The sequence below is a fragment of the Cynocephalus volans genome, chromosome 7 (assembly GCF_027409185.1).
Source record: "Cynocephalus volans isolate mCynVol1 chromosome 7, mCynVol1.pri, whole genome shotgun sequence".
NCBI classification, from domain to species: Eukaryota; Metazoa; Chordata; class Mammalia; order Dermoptera; family Cynocephalidae; genus Cynocephalus; species Cynocephalus volans.
In genome coordinates, this window is record NC_084466.1 from 11,667,882 (window position 1) to 11,693,543 (window position 25,662).

The 25,662-nt window shown below is 37.6% G+C and overlaps 2 protein-coding genes across 4 annotated transcripts in view; one reads left to right on the forward strand and one right to left on the reverse strand.

The window, feature by feature from the left end:
* The window catches only part of FGF14 (fibroblast growth factor 14), a 652,329-nt gene extending 643,761 nt beyond the window's left edge, over positions 1-8,568 (forward strand). For all 3 annotated transcript variants that reach the window (XM_063102786.1, XM_063102788.1, XM_063102787.1), the window contains 2 exons: positions 4,589-4,787; positions 8,432-8,568. In XM_063102786.1, coding sequence (XP_062958856.1) covers positions 4,589-4,787; positions 8,432-8,568 — 336 coding nt within the window. The remainder of the gene's footprint in view (positions 1-4,588; positions 4,788-8,431) is intronic.
* Positions 8,569-15,039: 6,471 nt separating this feature from the next.
* The window catches only part of ITGBL1 (integrin subunit beta like 1), a 222,706-nt gene continuing 212,083 nt past the window's right edge, over positions 15,040-25,662 (reverse strand). Inside the window, exons 9-11 of the mRNA XM_063103004.1 lie at positions 24,440-24,586; positions 16,890-17,003; positions 15,040-15,883 (exon numbers count right to left, since the gene is read on the reverse strand). Of these exons, the coding sequence (XP_062959074.1) occupies positions 15,792-15,883; positions 16,890-17,003; positions 24,440-24,586 (353 nt within the window). The 3' untranslated portion in view covers positions 15,040-15,791. The remainder of the gene's footprint in view (positions 15,884-16,889; positions 17,004-24,439; positions 24,587-25,662) is intronic.

Genomic DNA, 25,662 nt, shown 5'->3' on the forward strand with positions numbered 1-25,662 from the left:
ACCTAGGGTTACTTCTTTTTTAGTACTTTGCTTCCCTCTACCTTGAAAGTCTCAAACTGGAGGCTCACAGGTTCCATCTCAGCCCCTTGGCCCACTCGATATTAAAAAAACAAAAACAGGGCCGGCCCTGTGGCAGACTCGGGAGAGTGCAGTGCTTGGGAGCGCAGCAGTGCTCCCGCCACGGGTTCAGATCCTATATAGGAATGGCCAGTGCCCTCACTGGCTGAGCGCGGTGCGGGCGACACCACACCAAGGATTGTGATCCCCTTACTGGTCACAAAAAGACAAAAAAACAAACAAACAAACAAACAAACAAACAAAAAAAGAAATAATTGCCACCATTAAAAGGATATTTTATGTAGAAACCTGGATTTCTTACTTCCTTTGGAAAATCAGATCTACTAAAGAGCTGAGGTTTTTATTTTCACGTGAGGACCATGTGAGGAGCAGCTGCTTCTGTTACCATTGTATCCACCACTTTCGTTGTCTTCCCAACACAAAGCTTGAGTCAAGGGCCATTTATCCTTGTAACTGTGCCATGATTACAACTGTTTGCTTCACTCCTGCACCTGCCAGGTTATTATAAGCATTTGAGTTCATGGCTCCTGCTATGTACATGATCCTTAGGGATCTTGTCAATTGCAATTATTTCCACCTATGGGACTTTAAATAGTTCCACCTATTGGACGTTTTCAATCCAATAAGCTCACTGAAGCATATTGTTAAGATTCAAACACAAAACTATGACTGTATCATTTGTAAAATTACTGTCAAGCACATAGTTGTTCGTGATTGTCAATGTCACTTTTATAGGTCCCTTGTAAGGAATTACCTTTTAGAAGTTAGTGCCAAGAAAAAGAAAAAAATTATCTCTTGAATAATTTTTATAGCATATAGTCTTTCTCTTTTGTCCTTGCTACCAGAAAATTTGGAACTCAATTTAATAACGTGTCATAATTTTGGTAGTATTTCTCTCCTTACTTTGTGTGTTCTTAGTTCTCTATTTATTATGTTAATACTAGCTATTAAAGTGAACACACACATCAGCATGTTCTACAATTTTCAAGTCTATTTTGTGGGAGACTGGGCTTTCAAACTTTAGTGTAGAAGTGTTACCAACTTCTCAAAACCATCCTTTATATTGGCAACAAATTTGCAATTATAAAATACTAAGCAGTTTATATCCTTATTCCCTTGTTTACTCAAGGAGGTCTAATTTGGTTATCGAATGTGCAAGGCCCTTTATCACACTTCTTCAACCGAACTTTTCACCCACAATATTCTCTACTTCTGCCTCATAAAGTCCATATCTCAGTGATAAACTAATCATAGTTCTCCAAGGGTACCATGGCATTCTCTATCTCTTGTCTTTCACAATACCTCTTATTCCACCTATAACCACTCTAGTATTTTAAAGGTAAGTCTACCATAACAAATATTACACTCTACCATTGTTTTCAATGAAATGAGTGACTAATCTTATTCATTTTTGTGTATCTGGTGCTGAGCCCAATATTTGCTATAAGACTATGCTCATTGACTAATTATTTAGCTGAATTTTGATTTGCTACTCTCTTGATAGAATTGAAATAACTGATGTAGGGTGTATTTTTACTATAAATAATTGGAAACTTTTTAAAGAACAATTATTGAGTGCTTTCTATATGCCACAACCCCTTCTAAATATGTAACATATATTAATTCACTCAATCCTCCCAATATTTTATTATCTTATGGTTTTTGTCCTAAAGGAAACAGAAATCCAAAGAGACTGAGTAATGTGTGTCCCCAAAGACACACAGCTAGTGTGTGGGTAAGGAGTAGGTGCAGGGCTAATCCCTGGAGGTCTCATTCTAGTGATCCATTGCCTCCTGTTTACATATTGGAAGTGTATTTATCACTGATGACACCAAATAAATGGTAACTAACCTTAACTTTCATTAGCTCTATCAGTTCTTCTGAGAATGCTGGGATTATGTTGGCTCCAATATTTGAGGAACAGATTAAGTTCTTGAAAAGTTTTGAGAAAATGGACCAGACAATCGCACTTTGAATGTAACACGTGTGTGCGTGCACATTAATTATTTAGCCAGGAATGAGGAAGGCTGAAAATGTAATAGCCAGTCTCCACCATCACAAGCAAGTGAAGACAATGGTTCTCAGTTGTGCAAGGCAGAAAGAATCACAGCTTACAGAAAGGGGTGTGGAACTGACTCCCTTAGACTCCGAAGATGCAAGCAAGCATTTTATCTGCAAAGATGCAGTGTCAGAAGTCATTAAGGTATCAACTGAGAATAAATTACTTCCACATCAAGGGTCTCCATTCTCTTTTATATTCGATTCAGTCAATCCAGAGTAAAGACAGTACATTCCTAACTTGCTGCTGGGGTGCAAGCAGTGACTGCCACATTTTGTCCATTATGGCAAATATGGACATATGGTGACCAGATGAGAAGGAGGGTTAGACTATCTTGCGGGTCTCTATTTCCACAGTTGGAGGCCTGGTGTCTGTAGATAAATGACGGGCATCAGTGAGCCCCTCACTAACCTGAGCCAGGCTCTGGGCAGAGACCTGATGCCCCAGAAGCTGGTGCCAGTTTCTGTGACCTGCAATGAGTGAACTGCCAGGCCAGCTCTTACCCACTCCTAGCTTGTTTTAAGGCAGGTTTTCACTAGTGAATAATATGCTTGGATTCTTTGGCCTGTCTTTATAAAGACAAGTGACATGCCAAAGTCTACTCTGTCTTAGATGGTGTAGTTTCAACCAATATATTAGATGTATTAGTCTCTTGGGAATAAGCCAGATTTATAGCATTCTATTTTGTTTTCCTCGCCACAAGCGTGTGAACATGCACCATTTTATCAGTTGTCCTCTGAGGCAGGTTCTGGACATTGACTCTGTGAGACTATTAGTGAAAGAACTGATAGGAAAATATTTGGAGAAGTAGAACTTAGCGGAAGGCTGGAAAATTTATTGGATGGGCTCTTACTCAAACCTGAGGTAGTACCATCTAGAAGAAATGAGTAACAGGGCTGGCCAGTTAGCTCAATTGGTAAAGAAAGGAAGAAAGAAATGAATATCTACATAAATTCCTTGGGAGGGGGCTATCTGTCATCTTTGTCATGAAACGCATCTGCCATTAACAAAACCGATTCTCCTTGGAAAACTATTAACTCTCAGTGAATTAGTTAAAAGTTATGGAGGATGCTGAATAAGTTGTATACTGCAAAAGACACCATTTGACAATTCTCTCTTATGGGAAATACCAAAAGGAAATACCTACATGAAATTACATCACATGTCTTATTATATAGTTAGCTAGATTCAACTCTTTAAGGTTTTATTTTTTAGGCCCTAAAAGGCTGTGTTTTTCAGAATATGTATTTTTTTTAAAAGGAAAACAAAAATTATTTTCTGCAATGATAAAATTTATTAAAGTGAAATGAAAAACTTGCAGTGTTTTTAGAGTACAGTGACATTTTTGAAAACGCCAGTCGCCATAAAGCTGGGTTTTGCATCTATGTTTCATATATGTGTAGAATAGCATAGTGTTGAGCCTATTTAAAACAGCCACAAAAACTAGTTAAGTGTTTTCTGTGGTCTGTTACTAGGAAGGTTGAATTTTAAAATTATTTCTAATAGAGGGCTATCAAAATGAATAGGTAGGTTTCACCCTTATAAATTTTTTATTAATATGCATGGCATTATATTCATCATTATTAATTCCAATTAAGAATTTTGCAAAGTATATAAAAATCATCTATGCATATTTGTGTTATTCATGATAATCATAAAATAGTAAACTACTCATCAATCAATGTAGATTATGGCATTGAGCCTAATGGTATTTAATAGACCATACTCTTTCCAGAAATACTGGGTGGTTTTCAGACAGGATAGCTTTTGATGTTTATCTTCAAGAGTTCCAGTGGGGTTCCAAACCATGGAATTATTGTCAGCTACTCTCTAATTATTGTCAGCTACCGTCACTATGACCAGCTAGTATGACACCTGGCCTCAGCTGGTTATACAGCAATAGTTCCCATGGCTAGCTTGTGTGCCAGCTGACTGGCATGGTTTCGGTTTGTTTCTTTGTAGGTAAAATGTATCACCTTATAATATCAGCCATCCAAGTAATATCTGGCAACTGTTAGGGTGTTATATAATTATTCCTATGGAAATATGTCAAATAGGTTATAAAATGTTATACATATGTATTTTATTATTATTTTTTTGTGTGTGATACAATGCTATGTTTAATGCTCCCTTTCTGATTGTACTCTGATTGAGTTGTATGCTGTTTAAGTAAAACTATTGGGTTTGCTCATGTCTTCTATTTTCTTACTAAAGGGCATTCATACTTTGGCCTACATATATATATTCCCAGTAGCAGTAAATTCTTCTCAATTCATTGTGTTTTTAAAAAAAGATTGTATGAACAGTTATTGTGTGCAGGAAGAGGTATACCTGGTTGTCCCTGCCGAAGGAATGACTTCCACCATGTTCGATTCATTTCCAGAGAATGAATAGAAAGCACAGTGAAGACGTTCCTTCCTCTGACTTTCCCCCCTCCTTTTGTCTCAACAGGAACTTTTTACCCCTGAATGCAAGTTTAAAGAATCTGTTTTTGAAAACTATTATGTAATCTACTCATCCATGCTGTACAGACAACAGGAATCTGGTAGAGCCTGGTTTTTGGGATTAAATAAGGAAGGACAAGTTATGAAAGGGAACAGAGTAAAGAAAACCAAACCAGCAGCTCATTTTCTACCCAAGCCATTGGAAGGTGAGTACTATGTGCATATTAATCATCCTTACCAGACTCATTACACATTTCATTTTTCACATTGATAAGTCTACCATGGCTACAAGGAATACTCATGGAGCACTGAAAATGTCCTTTATCATGTTCTGGGTGATATTTGCAGAGATGTCTACTTAAGTTGTTGATTTAAGATTTGTACCCTTTATATACTTTACTGTATATATGTATGGGGGGACGGATGGGTAAGTAGGAAAAACTTCTTTGCCCCCTTCCAAAGCCTCAAATCCTCACTACCGCATCTAGTCTAACCCCTACATAATTTTTAATAATTTTTAAAAAAGTAAATCTGTAATGTTATTACAAATCTATGATGATAAGTATATAAGAAAAAAATAAGTTTTGAGTATGAAATCAAAAGTATTTGCCCATTTTAACCCTATCTAGGTGAAAGTAATTACATACTTAGACATTATTATAATTACAGAAAATGAAGAGATAATAACTTGACCCTTCAAGGACTTGTTGATGAAACTGGGTAACCGCTCACTGCATACATTTGTGGCACCAACTACTTTTACAAATAATTTACCTGCATTCACCTGTAAACAGTGGAGGCTTCTCTTTACTCTGATCAGACTCTCACGGAGCAGGCTACAAAGTTTTGTGAATTTATCAGAAATATCTGCACCTTTCTTATTAATTATTCTGCCAGAAGTGTCACTTATTTTTATCTATGTAACCTTTGTTTGAGGCTATTCAAAAATGTTTTCTATTCAAATGTTTTTGTATAGTCTTTTGCAGAAGATCAGATCTACAATAACTGAGTAAATAATTAAGCTAGCTTAGACAGTTCAATTTTCTTTTCGTTTTTTATTCCTGAAGGAAAGCCTTAGCCATCAAGTGAAAATGCATATTGGTTTTATAATCCGTGTTCTCTGTGTAGGAATAAGATAATCTGAAATTTTGAATAGTCAATTCTTTATTATCTGTGAGTAAATAATTAAGTGTTTTGCCTAAGTTTGGAAAACCAGTCTTGGTTAATATCATCTTTATAATTTCAATCATGTTGATTTACTATCACACTTAATAAAATTTGCTTCTAAAACAATTCATTGAAACCCAAAAAATTAGCCTGCAGAGTACTTTTTAATTTCTATCAGGGAAAGGATCAACTATTACAGAATATAAAATATGAGTGGATTATTCTCATTATACGGTAAATCATAAGGAAAATTAGAGTAGACAGAAGTTAGAGGGTTTCTCAGTTTTTCCCAGATAACACATTCATGATATGGCTTTATTGTTTTAAATGAATTTTGATACCATCAGACTCGCCAATATTCAAATGTAAATGAAGAATGAAAAACTAAGTTAATAGTAGCTCTACAAAGCCCTTAGTTTATATGCTACCTTGCTTTGTTTCACTAATTTTGTTTTGAATATAGACAGTTAAGAATTGACTAAATTTCTAAAACCTTACCTCTTAGCTACACAAATATAATAAAAACCAAAAAGGCTTTTATGTGACTCAACTGAGGTAAAATTTGGAAACTAGTTATTTTGTATATCCGATAGGAAATATCTGAGACTCTAATGGTGTGGCGTAATAATAACACTTGATATTTCAATCATATGTTGAACTGTTGTATGTGTTGTGTGTATATGTACATATGAAAGAGAAACAGTATTTTTCATCGTGTTTTCAAATAATTAGCAGACAGAAGTACTCTAAGTACAATTAAGGGGTAGGTACCATAATGACAGAGGTTATCACAGTTTACTTAATAGAGGAAAATTAATTTCAAACTTTCAAAACCTATACAGGATGTAAATTGTATTACTGAAAATGTTAGGACAAATTAGGTATTTGATTAATTATTGATACTCTAGGGCATTCATCTCTCTTATACAACTTTACTACATAGATAATCAAGGTCAATGCTTTGATTGTATTGTCTCCTAACTTAATTATTAGTGGGAGTGAGAGATTGGAATGTACTTCAAGAATATGGATTAGTTCCTTACTACCTTGACAAGTCATTCAATACTGTCCCAATGTACATTTGCACTTTTAAGTATGTGAGTTGCTGAAAAAAATCACATGATGAATTGATGCAAAAGGTAAAATTCTACCACCTTGAAAATAAAAAATGCATATGGTAATTTATATTGGCTAAACATAAGAGCTCATCATAACATACCTTAAACTTTTGAAAACCTAAAAAGGAGGTTGGGCAGGTTTAACGCACCTGCATAAAGGCACATGACTTTAATTCGACTAGTTTTTCCCAAGCATTAGTCACTCTTAAATGTCCTTTCCTAGGTCCTACTAATATCATTTTCTAAAAAGCCACATGTACTGTTGTGGTTCTGTCAGCAGACACTATTCAGACAATTCCTGTTTACTCAGGCATTGGTCTCAGTTGCTGTCTTGCCATTCTGTGCTCTACATGACATCAATTATTAGATTTTAAATAATATATCAAAAAAGGCATAAAAAATATAAAATGCCACACAGTTGCCTTCAGTTGTTTAATGATCTTATTGCATAATTATGAGAGAAAAAAATCAAAACAATGATCTTCAGAAGGCCCGGGCTTAAGGGAAGTGAGTTCATTGTTATTGCTTTGTGTAGCTTTGAAGCTGACAGTAGTGTGACTATGTTGGTTTTGAACCACTTGCAAGGAAAATAATTTAATGATATAGGGTTGTGTTAGTCCACTTTTTGTGTTGCTATAACAGAGTACCTGAGACTAGGTTGTTTATAAAGAACAGAAGTTTATTTGGCCCTCAATTCTGGGACAGCTGCATCTGGCACCGGCCTCAGGCTGCTCCTACTCGTGGTGGAAAGTGGCAGGCAGCAGGCAGGTGCAAGCAGATCACATGGTGAGAGGAAGCAAGAGAGAGAGAGGGGAAGTGCCAGCTCCTTTAAACTGCCAGCTCTGGTGGGAACTAATAGTGTGGGAACTCACTCACTATGCCTCCCCACCAGAGATGGCATTTATCTATTCATGAGCGATCCTCCCCCTGTGACCCAAACAGCTCCCTACACTGCCACACTGGGGATCAGATTTCAGCATGGGCTTTTGGGGGACAACACATCCAAACTCTATCAAGGGTATAAATATCTGGGCTCAAAAAGATGAACCGGAATGAGGAGTTCAAGTGTGGACATTAATGCGCGGTGGAAGGGAAGTCTGAGTTTTCCTTTCTGTGCAAAGAAAATCAGGTTAAATGGCTGTCATTATCCTGTACTTGGTGTATGTGTGTTTTATATCATAGACCTACAAGAAACCATAGCTCCCATTTAAACCTTTTCTCTTAGAGGCTGGCCAGTTAGCCCAGTTGGTTACAGCACAGCCTCATAAACATCAAGGTCATGGGTTTGGATCCTTGAGCCACCCCCTTTCCCCAAGAATGAATGTCTTCCCGCTTACCTGGTTTACCCACATAAACGTGGTAGGTGTATAAAGCCTGGGAATGTGGGGATGTATTGTCTTCTGTTTGTGGGCTGGAATTACTGCTATAAAGTAAGAATTCCCTTGCAGGAGAATGGCTTTCCCTCAGGGGAAACAGAATAGGCAAGCTGCTGGGGTCTGTGCATGTCCAGGCTGCACCTAACCAAGCACTGTTTCCCTTTTCTTCTCCCTTCCTCCCGCCACCAGTTGCCATGTACCGAGAACCGTCTTTGCATGATGTTGGCGAAACGGTCCCGAAGGCTGGGGTGACGCCGAGCAAAAGCACAAGTGCGTCTGCAATAATGAATGGAGGCAAACCTCTCAACAAGAGCAAGACAACATAGCCAGACCCGCACGGGTGTTGTGACTTACTTGTCCCGAGCACAGTTGAGTGATTTATCCTCTCCAGACATTCCTGCTCCCATGGCTGAAGAGCAGCTGGAAGTGAGCTGACGCTGGCTCCTTGCTGTCTCGAAACTTCTTTGTTGCAAGCGGATAAATCTCAACCTGTTGCACCCCCCACAACAAGAAGACACTGGACAACCAGCTAAACTCAGACCATGGAATGCCCTACCAGATATGGAATGCCTTTTTAATATCTTTTCTGTGACTGTGACACTTCATGTGAATGACATACTTCACAAGTACACTCGATACCTTGCCTGCTGACAGCTCCCCATAATCCTTTTTGAGTCCTGTTTCAGCGAAATCCATGTGTTTCAGTTCAATTTTGTAGCACACAAATAATACTGAGTAATTTCTAGTTAGACGCTGTAAACCTGTGCTATTATGGATTTCTCTTCTTCCCGTTTTTACAGGGCTGCTCGCTCCACTGTCTGTGACCTTTTGCAGGGATTGTGTTCCTCTAAATCTTAAATGTTGCAGTTGGCTTAGTTCGGAGAGCAATCAGGGAATCAGGAAGCCTTCTAGACCTATTATTACAAATTGCATCTATAAAGATTAAGATTGTTGTCTCTGGCTCGCACTATCGATTAAACACACATATACGCTCTATCCAGTAGCAGCTACCGTGCTCCCGAGGTTGGCATTGCCTGTGTGGGAAGTGGGTCAAACACAATCCATGGGAAGTTCTCTATGATACGTGTTTGACATCCCCCTATAGTTTCTTTGTGTGTGTGTGTGTGTGTTTTATACATATCACAAGCTTACTGGTAATGGTAACATTTGCCTTGCCCAGCGAGCAAGACCCACTGATTTTTGAGAAAGTGGGTCCAAAGAATTCTGTAGGCCTTGTAGGCCTGATTAAGGTTCATTTTTCATCTATTAATCCTCATTATTTGGAAAAAAGGAAAAAAACAAAAAGAAAAATCAATAATTCTGACTTACAAGAATTGCGCTACCTAAATCCATTTCAGATGTAGTCCTTCCTGTTTTTAATGACTCGAACTTAACGTCATCCCTTCTTTGGCTGCGTTCCACTCATACTCAGCAGAGCATGGGCAGGGCGGCTGTTGTGTTCCTTTCTGCAGCAGCAATGCAAATGTTAGTTATAAATTAGACTTTAATATTTTTGGTGTTTAATGACAAGTTTTTAAACTGGACATATTAGGAAAAAATATTTTTTTTTAGCTCAGCATGCTGAGTCCAGTACTGTGTATTTCACCAGTACATACCTCTAACTCAGTTCTCTGGGGCCTGTGTTGCCCAGTGGCTGTGTTAGAGGTGCCTTGCCATGATCTCAGAATACAGTCTGTTGAATCACCCTAGGTAAAAATAAAAGGCAAACCAACACATTTGAACATCACGATGTTGGTTCATTCCAATTTGCTTTTGTTTTATTTTGCTCTCTTAACTTCCTTTTAAATTTAATACTGTTGAACTGAGCTTAGGGAAGGCAACTGCTAAGAAATGTCAGGAATAGTTTACTACGCAGTGGAGATTCCATGCAAAATGTTCAATATTGGATATAAAGAGCTTCAAAATGTTCAATATTAAACTGTTTGGAAATATATTTGTTAATTCTGTGTACACTTAATAAAATTCAATGTTTTCTTCTCAAAAGAGTTCATGGAGACCAAACTGAACCTCATTTACAGAAAACTATACATGTGATCAATGTACCGGCCACTTGTTACTATCTCCATGTGGAAGGGTGACCCAGTTGCTATTTTTCCCCATCTGCACTGTAGTTACTGGAAAATTATTTTGTCACTGCTTTTATAAATCTCCATGATAGCCCTTGCCTGGCATTTAAAAATTTTGGTGTGCTTAGCAGATTAAAGGTTTAGTATAAATTTAACTGTTTATGCTTATTTCATTTTCGTATTGGATTCCATTTTAATAAATAAAAATTAGCATAACATTTGAATAGATTTACTGTCAATAATGCTAAATTACAGATACAATAAAATGATCCCCTTCACCATTATTGATTTGAGGTTATGCCATTTTAAAGCCTATTGTTTTTAACAGGATAATTTTAAATATTTTAGACAAATTACATTAACTAATTATTTAGGGAAGACACATATCCCATAATAAGTGGCAACCTAAGAATAATTTAACTTGTAAATCCAATTAGATGGGCTTATACACACACCACTACGTGTGCACACGCACACGCACGCGCGCGCGCGCGCACACACACACACACCAAACAAACCCAACTATTTGTATTTGATAATCAGCCCTGCTTGCTGGTTTCTTTCTCTCCTGCAAGCCTGTTTATTGGTTGAAATTAAGACAAGATTTATTTTTGTAAATTACTGAGATTTATGTAAATGTGCACCTCTGTTTTGTTTTTTATATGGGTTGTCTCTAAGGGCATTAATCCCTATGAATGGATGTCAAAATACTTTCTTCTAATATATGTTTAGACACATTGCAGAGAGGTCCTTGTGTGTAATTTAGTTAGCTCATTTCCTTTGTGTCTGGTCTCACCTGTTGCATGGGAAGAGGGCAGCACTCACGAACTGCATGTGGTAGGACATGTGTATCAAGAACTGTTAGTATGTATTACTCAATTTACATACCAAGAGTTTGTCTGCATTGTACAGTCTCTGTGTTTAATATCATTTGTTGTATTTGACAAATACAACATATTGAATAAAATATTTATATGAAAGCATATTTAAAAACATCAAACAACTTTATGTAACAAAACGGCATTGCATCACCCACAAATATAGAGAATTGTCATGTAAATAAGTTGGTAAATTCAATTTTCCCCCTTACCATGCCAAAGAAAATTTTAGCTCTTTGATGATACCTCTCTTGCTATTCTTCTGGGATAAGACTTCACTATTTTTTTTTTTCCCCACAGAAATTACATTTGCTGTTATTCAGTAAGTGCAATCTGTCACTATTGGTGTTCTGTATAGTAAATCTGATGGAATTCATTTGTATTTACAGATTGTGTGTTTTCTATCTCCATGTACATATGTCCACTGTATCAAGGCTCTATAATATCTCATTCCTTCTGCATGCATTTCTGGTGGAGGACGGTTATTTCCACTGATTTGTTATGGTAGCTGATTGCTTTGCTCATCCCTCAACAACGCTTGGAAACATTAATTGTTTTATTTCAAGTGACAACATTCTTGTTTTCTAATAAGCTTACTTTCTAAAGTATTTTGCTACTACTTCACTTGGAGAAATTATAGAAAACATGGAAATGGTCCACTCTATTTAAAGAGTGAAATGGAACTGAGCATTATTTCATATGAATCTTGGAGAATTTAGAGATTCTTGCTCGAAATGTTTCCTTGTCCTAAGTGTTTTGGGGTCGGGGTGGCTTAAGGCAATCCACCACGGGCCCGAAAGACTCCTGCCCAGTCCTTCTAATCATTTGCCTTTTGGAGAGGAAGCTGAGTTTCTATATTACAACTGACCACTTGCTTAATTAATGCCTAAAGCACTGAAATAGTTGTTTTTTCAGGATGATCAATATTAGATTTGATTCTCTTTAAAAAATAAACAAACAAACAAGCAAAAAACAACTTTTTCTTTAAGTTAGAGACATATCACTTCATTTAAAGTTTCCTCTGTAATATTATAGAGATAATTAATATTTAATACTTCCCCAAAGAGAGACCAGATTGATTAAATGCTCGATTATTTTCCCAAATGCAGGCATATCAGAATCAAGAAGGTAAATTGTTCCTTTGGAGTAAAATACATTTCATAACTTAAGTTTCTTATCTTACATGCTGACACACAGGTCCTGCTGTCTCTCTTGAATCCTAAGTAGAGTTTCAAAGTTTTAATAGTTGAGTCTGCAAACTAAGGCTGAGTTATATTTTGGTTTTGTTTTCTTCTCGGTTTCCATTCAGTCTAATTTCAATGTCTGCTGCCATTAATTTTGCATTTGAGGTGGTGGAGGCCATTTCTTCCAATGTGTTGCTGGAATCTAGATAAGCTTAAGGAGCCCAGAAAGGCAATAGGTATTATGATTCTCCTCTTACATCTTAGGACAGAGGCTTTTTTTGGAAAAGTCCTGTGGAGGAATTCCTCAGTGATGGTTTGCTGGACAAATAGGGATAGTGACAACGCCATCTGTAAACTCGTTGCATCCTTTCCAGTTGCCATTAATCTCACTGTAACTTCCTAAAAACATGAACAAGCCAATAAAATTCGCTTATTTTCTCTCATCCACTACAAAGCGTTCTTGCCCTGCCTTTTTTAGAAGGAGTTTCTATATTAGTAATGGAGTCAAAAGTCAAAGTACAAAATCGTATTTAAGAGTAGACTTTATGTCTTTAAATAAATGCAATGATTTTTATTGTATTTTTTCTGTCTAAAACATGTAAATGCAATCACTTCTTAATAGATATATTGATGTTTGCATTGCTAGAATCAAAAATCACACACACACACAAACACACATACACACGAAAGAAACATAGCAGACAGAAAGAAGTAAAAATAAAATATTTCTGTTTTCAAGCAAAAATCATTTGTTAGAGTTTAGGTACCATGTGACTTATGCTATAATTCATTTTTGATTCTATAATTTGTAACTAAGAGAAACCCAGAACATAGCTGGCTATGACATATTTTCATCTTTGTCCAAATTTTAGACAAATCACATTTGAGCTCTATAGTATAATAATTTCTTTAATATCTAACCTCTTTTTCTGAGAAAACATAAATGCTGAGGATATTGTTGACACTTCTCATATGAAAATATAAAAAGAGCAGCAATTTTGTTGTTAATGAAAAGGGATAACAACATACAGAGGTACTTCAAAAAGTTCATGGAAAAGTAGAATCAAAAGATAATACGAATCTTTCCATGAATTATTTAAAGTATTCTCGTACATAGAATTATGAAAAAATAATACACACCTCAAGTTATGTGAGTAAACAGAGAATTAAGGGCAGTTCCTGTGGAGGAGAAGTTGAAAAATTCTGCCCAGCTGTGATCTCAAACCAGCCCTCAATGTGTTTTTGTATGGCCTGGGGGCTCAGATTGAATTTTTATTTTTTACAGTTAAGTATTTTTTTTCTTTTTCTTTTTGGCATTGGCTGTCATGGGGATCCGAATACAGTTGTAAAAAACACAAATAAACAAGAATATGGGACAGAGATGTATATGCCCCACAAAGTCTAAAATATTTACTACGTGGTCTTTTATAAAAATGTGGGGGCTGCAATAGGGGAATCAGAAAGTCATTTGTGTTACGATGATTAGAAAATGTAATGAATTCCAGTGTCTGTGCATCATCACATGTCATTAAAATTGCGGCTGAACAATTATAACAGGCTTGTCTGAGGCTTAAAATGTTCAGCTAGAGGAAAGAATATAATCTGTATTATTTCTTGACTAATTATATTTCCCTTATTTTACAAAACTGATTTATCAATTGACATACTCAATAATAAAGATACAGCTAATATGGTCACACTCCTAAATCTCAGGATAGAAAACAATTTTCTACATCTATTAAATGATGAAAACATTATTAGTACTATAAAAATCAGCATCAGTTAAATTTTCTCTTAAAATAATTTTCAATATTAAATTTTTATGTAATTCAGAGGATGCATATTTTCCTTATTTGGGGTGATTTGACTTTACAAAGTTTAAGCCATGACTCTAGAATATTTACATCATTAAAATAAAATTTCCAAGTAAAAACTTTCATCTTAAAACAATATGGAAATGATTTTGCTACATTATTCTAGGATTTTATGAAAGAATTCGCATTTAGAAAAAAAAGTGTTTTTTTGTTTTTTTAGCTTTAAATAATTAAAGGTCGCTTAAACTGATGTGTGTAAGTAGATTTAACTGTAAATACATAAGGGAAGTCCCAATTATTGTACATTTTCATAATTCAATGTGAATTTCATACAGAGCAAAGTTTCACCATTAAGAAAATAAAAATTTTGTTCCTATCACTGAGTGAATATTTTTAATTTCTGTCTAAGCCATTTCTAGATCTTTTGGTCCTCTTCTGAGCTTTTTAAATTGGTAAGACTTTGTCACAGTATCTCTTCTCTACTTCTTTGTATGACCCTACATTTCTAGTAAATAATGTATCCTTAGAAAAAAGAGAGTTTTTAAGGGAAATTGATGAATATCTCAGACCCATCACATATTTAACTAGATAATGTTTTTTTCAAAGGGTCCCATTACCAAGGAATAATTTAAATAGTGAGAAATCAGATTTCTGTACATGTAATTCCTGTCCAGTTTTTAAAATGTAATCCCTTAATTCTAGGAACCTAAAACAGATATCCTTGAATAACAAGTCATTTTTTTGTTGTTAATTATTAGTAGGTAAATATATATTGACACAGAGTATAAACAACTTATGTCACTATTTATTAAAAATGTTAAATTGTACATTTTTCATAATTTCTCCCTTTATCTTAAGATAATCTTCTTTTGTCAGTTTAAAGTGAGTTTAGACAAATGACTTAATGGCTAAAAATGACCAGTCTTTTCCCTTCTGAAGCACTTGTGATCTGGTGGCATAACCTCCCCCCGCCTCCAACCTGACATTATACCTCATGTGTGTCTATCTTCATTGTCACCATATGACAATACTGAATCATATGGAATCCAGGAAAAATCTTACTGACGAATTTATATGAGGATACATCTTTTTCTTAGATTCTAATATGGTCTTTCTTGTGTAAGGATGTGGATTTCTAACAACCTTGTAATTCAGCATTTCTCAACGCTGGCACCATTTGGAGTCAGATAATTCTTTGTGGTGGGGGCCATCTGTGCAGTGTGGGATATTTAGCAGCCTCCCTGGCCTCTGCCCACTAGATGCCCATAGCACACCCTTCCACCCCAACCAGTGCAACAATCAAAAGTGTCTGCAGATGTTGCCAAATGTCTTCTGGGTGGCAAAATTGCCCTCATTGAGAACCAATGATGTTGATTATGGAAGAAAAATTCTTTCTGTGTTACTTCAATCAGAGTTTGCTTAACTCATTTCTTATGGGTACCCAGATTTCATCCAGGCATTCAGAAATGGAAAAACATACAATAGCCTGTTTAACCTGTCCTAGTGGTGATTATACATGGTTTCTTTTGCATTTATATGTTCTAATGGTCTGGAAAATAAGAATCCAGTCCTCTCCCATGTAGTTGTTAAGGATATTCGGTGCCAAGCCAGATTTCGCATGCATTTCCGTTCCATCCATCCCAGCATTCGCAGTTCCCACAGCTACAAATTCCATTCCCTGAAATAAAACACAAATGGTCATCACGGTCATGACTGGAACATGCTATCATAAACTGTAACCGTCTATAATATAATAAAACCACTTCCTTCATCTTCTGCAGATTTTCTTCTTGTGCAGTGATCTTATTACTACTTCTTATCAAGCAGCTGTGAGAAATCTGATTTTTCAAACAATTACTCTATTTGGTGCCACCATCTGTGAATCAAATAGTAACCATCCTGTACCACTCCAGCTAGGCTTCCATGTCACAATTTTGTTTTCCCTTAGAGGGCAAGTTACGTCTAGCTTCTGAATAAATGCTGAGAATCATAAAGCTCCTTGACATAATAACCAAGTAACCAGCTGGAGGAGGAGTCTTGTGTAGTAGAGGAGAACAGAAAATGTATGCCTAACCTATGACACACACAAATATTCATCTTTTACCTTCAGCTAGAAATGAGGAGAGAAAATATACATGTCTCTCTTTCCCCTATAATGTGTTGAAGTAGTTTTATAACCAATTACTAGGACTGAATAATTAGGATAGCAGTAGCTATTACACCACTAAGCCTTTTTTATTCTTTTCCCCCATCTCTCTCCCACATACATACACTCATCCAGTTCCCTGGAAACAACGAAGACATCAACTACTGGCTCCTGGATCCCCTTTAAGATAATATTCCATTCCCCATACCATATTCAAAGTAAAATGGTTGTCAAGAGAATTTTTCTCTTTTTAATATATAACTGCATGTGTGTGAGTTTGGGGGGCAACTTACTTTGCGGAGGTTTCCCAACAGTCCTATAATTTGGCTTCATTCTTTGGTATTCTTCTGTGCCTGGGAATAACGTTAGCGCTTATTCCCAAATGCTCACCTTCCTTTCATATTCACTTCATGTCAACAGTTGGCCCTTGATTACATGGAAGCTGTCCTGTCCAGCCACGGGAAGCATGCTGGGCTGGGTGTCATTGGCTTTATTGCAAACAGCGGCATAAAACAACTAGAGTAGGCCAATACTGCACCTGTGCAAATGAGACCGTCATGCTTGTCGCAGTCTCTGTCATCACAGTCGCAGAGTTCCCCCGAAATATACCATTCTTCGGCAAAACAGATGCATTTGCCACAATGACAAGAACCTGAAATGACAAAGCCTGTAAGACTACAGGTTTCCATCTAGAATTAGAGTATTGTTGACACACTGACAATAAGCTTCAAATAACCTATCTTCCAAACGTAAAATTTATTGAATAGCTGGTATCTCAGAGGGGAGCTTTACTTAACTGTAATTCATAAAGGTCATCCAGGAAGCCTTTGTGACAGATCTAGACAGTTGCAATTAGCCTTGAGCAAACGAGCCATGGCCCAGGCCTTCTGAAATGTCAAGAGAGCAGACCGTGGCTGATTCTCACAGGTCTTCCAAAAAGGTGTTCAAAACATTTTTTCTGTGTTTTGTTTTTCTGAATTGAGTCATGTTTTTAAAAAGTGCCTGTTCTTTAAAAGCACCAAATAGTAAATTCTATTAAATGAGGATGTATTCTATAAAATAACACTAAATTACTGTGCTTATATCGTTGGATTTTTGTTTGCCTGATTTTCTTGAAGTAGGAGCACATCTGCATATTGGGTGGCTAATTAAAGTGCTAAAAATGCACATACAATCACTCACATACAGTTGACATATCAGACCCCATCCGCAGGATTTCCTGCTGTAATCGAGAGTTGCTCCAATCCCCCAAAGTGCTCATCCTTTATGGGGCTCCAGGTTCAGCCACTTCTCCCACCACTTCACCCATTTCCCTTCTTTTTATCTCCTACATAATTAAAAAAAAAACTTCCTCTTTGGTTATTTTTGGGTTACTGAGAATTTTACTAATGGCATATTTAAAATTGAAGAAAACCTTTGAGTTAAACAGTATCCCAAAGACAAGAAAGTTCTCTCAGTCTAAACATCTTTACATGACAGTCTAAAAACTCTGTTATGGCAAAATTGCTTCTACTGCAGCAGGAAAGACAACTTAATATTAAAAAGAAACACACGTAAAAAGGACTTCTTCCTTCTATTTCCTTGGGTTGGTTATTCTTTCCAAATGTGATCTCCTTTTACTAAAAGATGGTTATTACTACAAGTTCAAGGTTAAAAATCACCTTAAGAGAACGTGAAGTAGAAAAAAGTATTTTGACATAACAGAATTCCAGAGCTGGTAAGCTCAAAATATATTGGGAGGGGGGCAGGAATCAATCATGAGTGCCTCTGTTGAAACACAGTGATTGAAAAATGAGTGGACAACCTGGGTGATTAAAGTGATGGGGGAAACAGGGTTAGACTTGTCAAAGGGAAATGGAGATAAGACTTATCACAGGTACCAGGAAAGGATTCCTATTGATGTGGCCCAAGCAGTAAGCACCATGTGGCATTTCATATCATGGGAACTAGTATACACATTTTAGTTGCAAGAATATCCAATGGTCAAATTAAACTTTTGCCATCTCTTATAATAATACTCAAGGTAAGAGAGTAGTCAGAATTAGGTATATGAATATTTATTGTGAGAATTGTGTTTACATTTTGTTTTTAACTTCTCGCTTAACCACAGCATAATTTCATTGAGACTTGATTTGTTTTCCTAAGGGACTAGTTTGATTGGCATGCTCTGAGCAAAATGTAGACACCTTTCAGTTCTGATGAGAGATTGACAGCCGGGAGGGGGACCTCAAGACCCAGGGAAGCTGGTCTTCTCAGGTCAGTCTGTAAGGGATCATGGTCCCCTCTCGGTCTCATCCAGATACAGCATTTCTTTGTTTTTGAAATATGTTTATCTTGATTTTAAAGACTTTCTTTCAAATTTCTAGGCATAAAAATGGTCAGCGCACAACTGCTTGTTTAACAAATGGTTAGTGATATATCTGCCAACAAAGAAAACGTGGATCATTTCATTGATTATCAGAGAAATTTCCTCTGAAGGCACCATATTTAATGTTTTATTTTCATGAGTGAAGAAAGACAAATTATTTAAAGAATTTGACTGTTTTCAGTTGTTTCTAAAATATTATCTTTATTACATTGCAAAATTACTTCTCCAACAGAAGTAAATGATTTTATATGTCCATTCATATTCATGTATTACCCCCAGAATATCTTTATCTGTGTGTATCACAAAACATAAAAAAGAGCTCAGACTTATCCCCTGGCCCTGAAAGTATTCTGAGCTCTTGCTTCTGGAATGCCTAGCTTCAGGACATGGTAAAGAATTTTCCTAAACCTGGTAAGCTCAGCTAGAGTTACTATGGCATATATTGATAGCACATTTATTAGTAAAACTTCAGCTCCAAACATCTACTAGGCAGTGAAACACTTAGAATAAAAAATGGGGATTGATTTCGTATGTGCCATGAAACAGTAGCTTTTCTCCATCAGCATTTTCCCAGCTGTGTTGTTCTTTCCTGTTTGTCCATGCTCAATGCATCTTAGAGGTAGGAAATTATTCTACAGCTTGTAAAATAGGAAAAGCATAGCATGTGATAATTAGACAGCGTGAATAGTTATTAGACCTTATTATAGCACCTTTCTTATACAGCACTCTGGCTGTTTTCAATAACAGGGGTTAAATGATCCCTCTCTGGAAGGGGAGAAAGTTAGGGAGAAGATTCTGCAGACAGACAGAAACTTCAAGGCTACCAAGAGGTGAGTGACTGTTCAACTCAGCTGCCCAGGACCCACTCACACCCAGAGACCCAGCCCAGTCATAGGGAGCAGCTGGCAATTGTGGCAGGAGCTCTAGGGTGGTAAGTTCACAATTACACCACCACTAATCCATTTACTTTCTTTCTCAACATAATAATGATCCTATCTCCCTTCTGTGCTTTTTGCTGGCTTCTATCCCTGGGGAATCTGCTGCATTTTCTCCTGCGTCTTCAGAACCTCCTTAAGACTTAAGAAGGAAAAGGAAATGAAATTCTTCTGCCTTCAAAGATGAGAATGGAAATACAGAAAGGATAAGGGAATGACCCAGGACAACATGGGCAATAAGCAAAAGTTAACTTAAGATTTCAATCTGATTCAGTCTACTCTTCTCTATAGCTATCTGCCAATAGGTGTCTCTCACAACAAAAAAATTCATATAGATACAAAAGTATGTTGTAGATATGATTGGTCAGCCATATGGGGAGAGGTGATCAGAATCCCAGGATCCCTTTTCTCTTTTCCAGGAAAATGAGACAGGGGAGGGGTGGGTGAGTGGGTGTACCCTGGACTTATTTGGATAATGTGGGACCCAACAAGAATCATCGTGAGGATTTAAGGAGACATTTAATGACATGTGTTTACAGCCATTGTCACACAAGAGCATCTGTATAAATATTAGAGGTGATTATCTGTATCTAGGTTGAAGTTGTCATGGTAAAAATGCAATTGGTTAGTCTTGGATCCAAATAAACAAGTCCCCCCCAAAACAAACAAAAACCCTATGAATTATACATTCTGCAATGGTAGCTAAACTTAGGGGAGACCTGGCTACTAAGCTCATCTCTCTTGATTGTTCAGAAAAACCATCTGAGTCTGAGGGAAAGGAGCCTTTGGTAGTTGTCCCACTCCATTACCAACGCTGGACTTTCTCTTTCATCAAGCCTGACAAAATGCTGCAATCTGACATCCCAGCAGGCAGTTTTCACTCTTGTACTAACTACTCCATCTGTTATGAAGATCACAACAATGTATCTTGTTTTAAATTTTTCTATGGAGTGATTTATTGTCCTGGCTATAAATTTGTAAAGAAATAAAACACAATTTGTTCATCGTCTCCTGAGGTGATGGTTTTATTTGCAGCTCATGGGATGTGCATGTTTCCAACTCGTGTTGATGGGTGTGGGCGCTCAGTGGGCACCGTGGTGACCTCAAGACCACTGCTCGGACCTGTTCCATCATCAGAGGAAGACAGACTCTGGATATCCTGTGTGATCATCAAGGTAAGGAGTTTTCGCTTACAAATTTGAGAAAAATGATGAGGAATCTGAGCAAGTTTATGAGATTTATCAAGAAATACGTGGCCCAGGTCAAACAATCTGGAACAGGTTTCTCTTTTCTGCCACCTTGGTGAAGTCTCTTCATCTGTTTCATGAGTTACTCTTTCTCTGGTTGTCAGTGTGGGGAGCGGGGTTGTCCTCCCCATAAGATCCAGGAATAACTGCTATGTCCCCATGACCCTCTGTGCCTACAACAGATCACAGTCCCCCTATCTTGGTTTTAGCCCCTTTCTGCGTCTGTAATCCAGCACTGATATCTCCAGAATAGACAGGAAGGAGCAGCCGTCAGCTGCTGCCAACAATATGAATGCCCATCACTAATACGAACATCAAATGTGCAGCCTGGGGGCAGCTTTTACATCCCCTTTCTAGTTTAAAGACTCTAAAACTCTCTACCCATTGAAGGATAAACAAATAGTTTAGACAAAATGCTTTCAACCCTTCATTGATCTCTAGATATATTTCCACCATTCAAAGCAAACAGTTTGAAAGGCATTATCTAGAGAGATTTCTCTGGTTTTGTTTTGTTTTGAGGAAGTGCCTTTCGGTCAATATTCAGTCAATCTAATTCTTTTTTCTATTTTCTACATTTATTACGCTGAAAGATGAAAATCTTTCCTCAGACTCTAATGACTTTAATAAAAATGCATTAAATTCCGTTTAGGAAATGGCAGACTGCTGTTCACTACGCTGGTGAGCATGGCTCTGTGGATTCTTCCTGTACCTGCAATTGGACGTGACTAAGCAAAGACCTGCTTATGGACAACGTTAATGATCTTACAGTGTGTCTAGTAAACACACACACACATGCTCACAATGGGTGATTTTTAGAATAAATACAAACAGGCAAACTAATGTGTTAATTTGAATTGGTGACTTCATTTTCTTAAGCTTCTGAGAAAAACATATCCTTATGCCAGTGATGATGCCATGAAGGAAAAACCAAGTAAAAAAAATCTAAACTTTAGAGCTCTGTGTTTTAAGCTACATTGAGAAAAAAATATCTAAAAGAAAAGTCAATCATTCTTAGTTTTTTTTAATAGGCAGGACACTCCCCTATGATCTGATAACATCTCTTTTCTTCCCTTCTGCTCCCCCCTTGCAGGTTAATGCCATCCCTGCCTCTTCCTCCTTTCTCCATTAATTTCCTCCTCCCCAATTCTTTCTCTCTGCCTCTTCCTTTTTATCTCCTTCCTCACTTCTGGTCCTCCTAACACAGCTTGAACTCAGAGCAGGTGTTTCCAGGAGCCAAGGCCCCCTGCAAACAGAACTAGTAGAAGAATTGTTTGGGGCTTGGAATTAGACTGAATTTCATGGGAGAAGAAACAAGAAATACAGCACTTGCTTTAAGCTCATTCAAGGGCCACTGCCTGCTGTGATGGCACTTGGTTGGAGGAATGGCCTCCTTGTCTGAGCACTGTAAACATAAGTCTCAAACACAGAGTTCCTGGAAACCAAGGACACTATTGTCTATGAAACAGTGCATTTGTATTCAGTTTCCTCTGGTACCATATGTGGTCATAGCATCCACCTGTTTTGATGTCTAAAATCATGTCAAAAAGCCTCTTTCAACTTGATTGCTTTGTGTGACAGGTAAAGCAATAGCCACCATTTTGGGGACACATTTCCCATGGCATATCCTGCTTCAGAGAGCCCCTTCACGTGCCCTGGTGGCGTCACTGCTCGGGTTCTTTGTTACCACTCTTTGGCGTCTCTGGTATACTTTGGCTTCACTGTGTCTTCTTCAAAGTGGTGCGTGTTCATCCTGACCCAGCACAGGTGTTTGAGGGTAAATGGAGCTTTGGCCAGAGCTGCACATTCTCTGAATAGGGGGCGGGGCGGGGGGCTGTCTGTTATTCAAGGAGGTATGAGCTGAAGAGGAGAGCTGGGAAGCCCCAGAAGAAGTAGGAAGAATCCTTTGGGAGCCCATATCTTCTGGGCACTAGCAAAGGGGCACATGACAGCCTCCTGGACAGTGGCATATGTAGTATGTCAGCAAGTTTTATATATATATATATATATATATAATTATATATATATATATAATTTTTTTACTGGAAAAAAACATTTTTTAAATTTTTATTGAAGCATAATTAATTATACATTTTGGGGGGTTCAGCATTGACATATGTTGATCAAATCAATATTACTAGCATATATATTGTTACAAATTGTAATTATTCTTTATGTCCCTTGTTCACTCTCTCTCCACCCTCCGTTCCCTCCCCCCACCCCCTCTAATTACCCTAGATTTCTTCTCTCCTTCTGAAAGAGTAATGGTCACTCTGTTGATTTGTTGCCTAGATGATCTGTCCAATGCTGAGAGGTGTGTTCAGGTCCCCCAATATTATCATAGAGCAGATGCTTCTTCTGTCAGTTTAGAATGGGCTTTGTGGAGAGAGGCATCCTCTTCTTTGGTCTCTGCTGGTGACTCTCCTTGTGTCAATGTACTCCAATGGCTGGCGGGCCATCTGTATGGTGTTTGTGGCATCTAGCCACTTTCGCAGCAGCCACGGTTATTGTGGCAGCTGTGGTGGGCCACCCACATGGAGGTGATGTTTTTGGCATGCTTCTTACCTAGTTGTTGGTGGTGATGGCAGTGTGCCTAGTTGTGGGAGGGGGTCCGGTCCCCGACTCCAGCCTCAGGATGTTAGCAAGATTTTAAAGACACTTCAAAAAATTATCCAGAAACATCAAAATCCAGGTGTCCAAAATTTAATCCATTAGTATTCTTCACTCAGAAAAAACTGTTCTAATTTTTCTCTGTGTGTGTGTGTGTGTGTGTGTGTGTGTGTGTATGTGTGTGTGTGTGTTCATGTAAACAAGGGATATGGGGAAGGCTTGCTTTTTTAAAAATCTTTTTGTGATAAAAGTTTCATGGCTTTGGGGTTGGTGGCTTAAATTTAATCAACTTGTAGGTTCTAATCATTTTTGGTAGGCTTTTTTCCCCTTCATTTAATTATTGTCTATTTTCTTATATTAAGTTAAACGTTTTCTTGGAACAATTGGTGATTTTTAGGCCAAAGAAAATAGCACCAGAATTGTGAGACCCATTTAATCTTCTTTTTCTTTTTAATGAAACTAAATATTTAGTTTCCTTTTATTTCTTTCTCACACCTCCAACCCTCCCATCTTCCACATATGAGTCTGCACAATTTAGCCTCAGAAGTTCCAAAAGTCATATTTTTCGGCAGCTCGGATGCTTGTGACCCCTTTTCTGCAGCTCTCAGCTGCTGTTTCAGAGGTGATCTCAACAATCATCCTTTTGCCTTTTTTTGTTTTTGTTTTTTTGTCCATTCAGTTCCCAGTATATTTTGATGCCCTTATTCTTTAGAAAATTATTAGTTCTGTTTCATTCAGACATAACTGCACCCAGTGGCTGAGGATGTTTTGCATAACACTGCTCTCATGCACTTCATTTTCTTGTATCCAAAACTTCATGGGGTTAATTTTCAAGCTCCCATCTCAGTCTGGAAAAGATGGCTGTTCTTGTTGCTACATAGACTGTGTGTGAGAACAGGAATGCAGCCCAGGCTGTGGCAGAGATACTCACCTTTCCCTGAGCACAAGGTGCTGTCTGCTGACTCACACAGACTCCGGCTTTGCTCTTCTGTCATGTTACACTTCCGTGGATGTTGGCAGAGCTTTCCAAACCATCCTGTCTCACAAACACAACGACCGCAGGAACACGTACCATGGCCTGCGAAGCAACCGTAGGGTGGGGGTTAAAGCAGGAGACAGGTAAATAAAGCTGAATCAGAGTTCTTAAGAAAGAAATATATAAACCACAGGATGCAATTTCCTATTAAACAAACACACTTTCCCTCTATGCATAATCAATTTGGCATGCAATTGTTTAAATGAAATTCACAATAAAGTTCTAACTTAAAATAATAAATTTGAATGTAACATGGGAGATGGACTTGAAAGAAACCTAGAAATCATTTTAGATGGAATTGCACCAGCCTTTCTCGATACAAAATACTCCTTCATTTGCATTTTTATCATTATGGAGTTTAGCGCTATTCTCCACTGTGCACACCATGACATCTGGGTCAATTTGCAGGGCTAGTTACTTTACCACTGCTCACAGCATGTACTGATTGTCCTCCTGTTGCTTACTAATACAAACACAAGGTTAAGTTCCATGTGAATGACATTTGGTATTATATTACTTACTTGTGTACCCCTCTGTTTACCAAAAAGAACAGATAAAAGTGTAAGTAACGGTGCCTCTCTATCATTGTATAGAAGTTAAAAACAGCAAGAGACTTTTATTCACATTTGGCACTTTTTTTTTTACCGACATTGGTTCCTGGTTTTTGAGATGCTTGCCTTTTGGTAAATAGGCAGCACTGTATTTGTAATAGGTATATCCAGTATATACACTTGTCTAGCTGCTTGCCACCAACACCCCATTAGATTGCATGATCTTCCATTTTAATGTCTTGTTTCCATTTAACCCTTTATTCCTTTTCCTGATACGAGCATTGCCTTACAGCCAGAGCTCTCTGAATCAGCTATTCGTCAGGCAAAGTTTTACTGAGTATCTATTATGAACAGAGCATTTTGCTAGGCACTAGGGTATATGAAATCAAGACTAATGGACACACTGGTCCCTGCTCTTCTCCCAGGGACCCATATCATCATCATTCAGGCTGATCAGTCTCTCTCGAGCTGGTGACGCCTTTCTCCCTTGACCATTTGCTCTGGTGAGACTTTCGAGAGTAAACCTTGCTCCATTTGTTCCCCCTACACTCAGCTCTGCACCAGGAG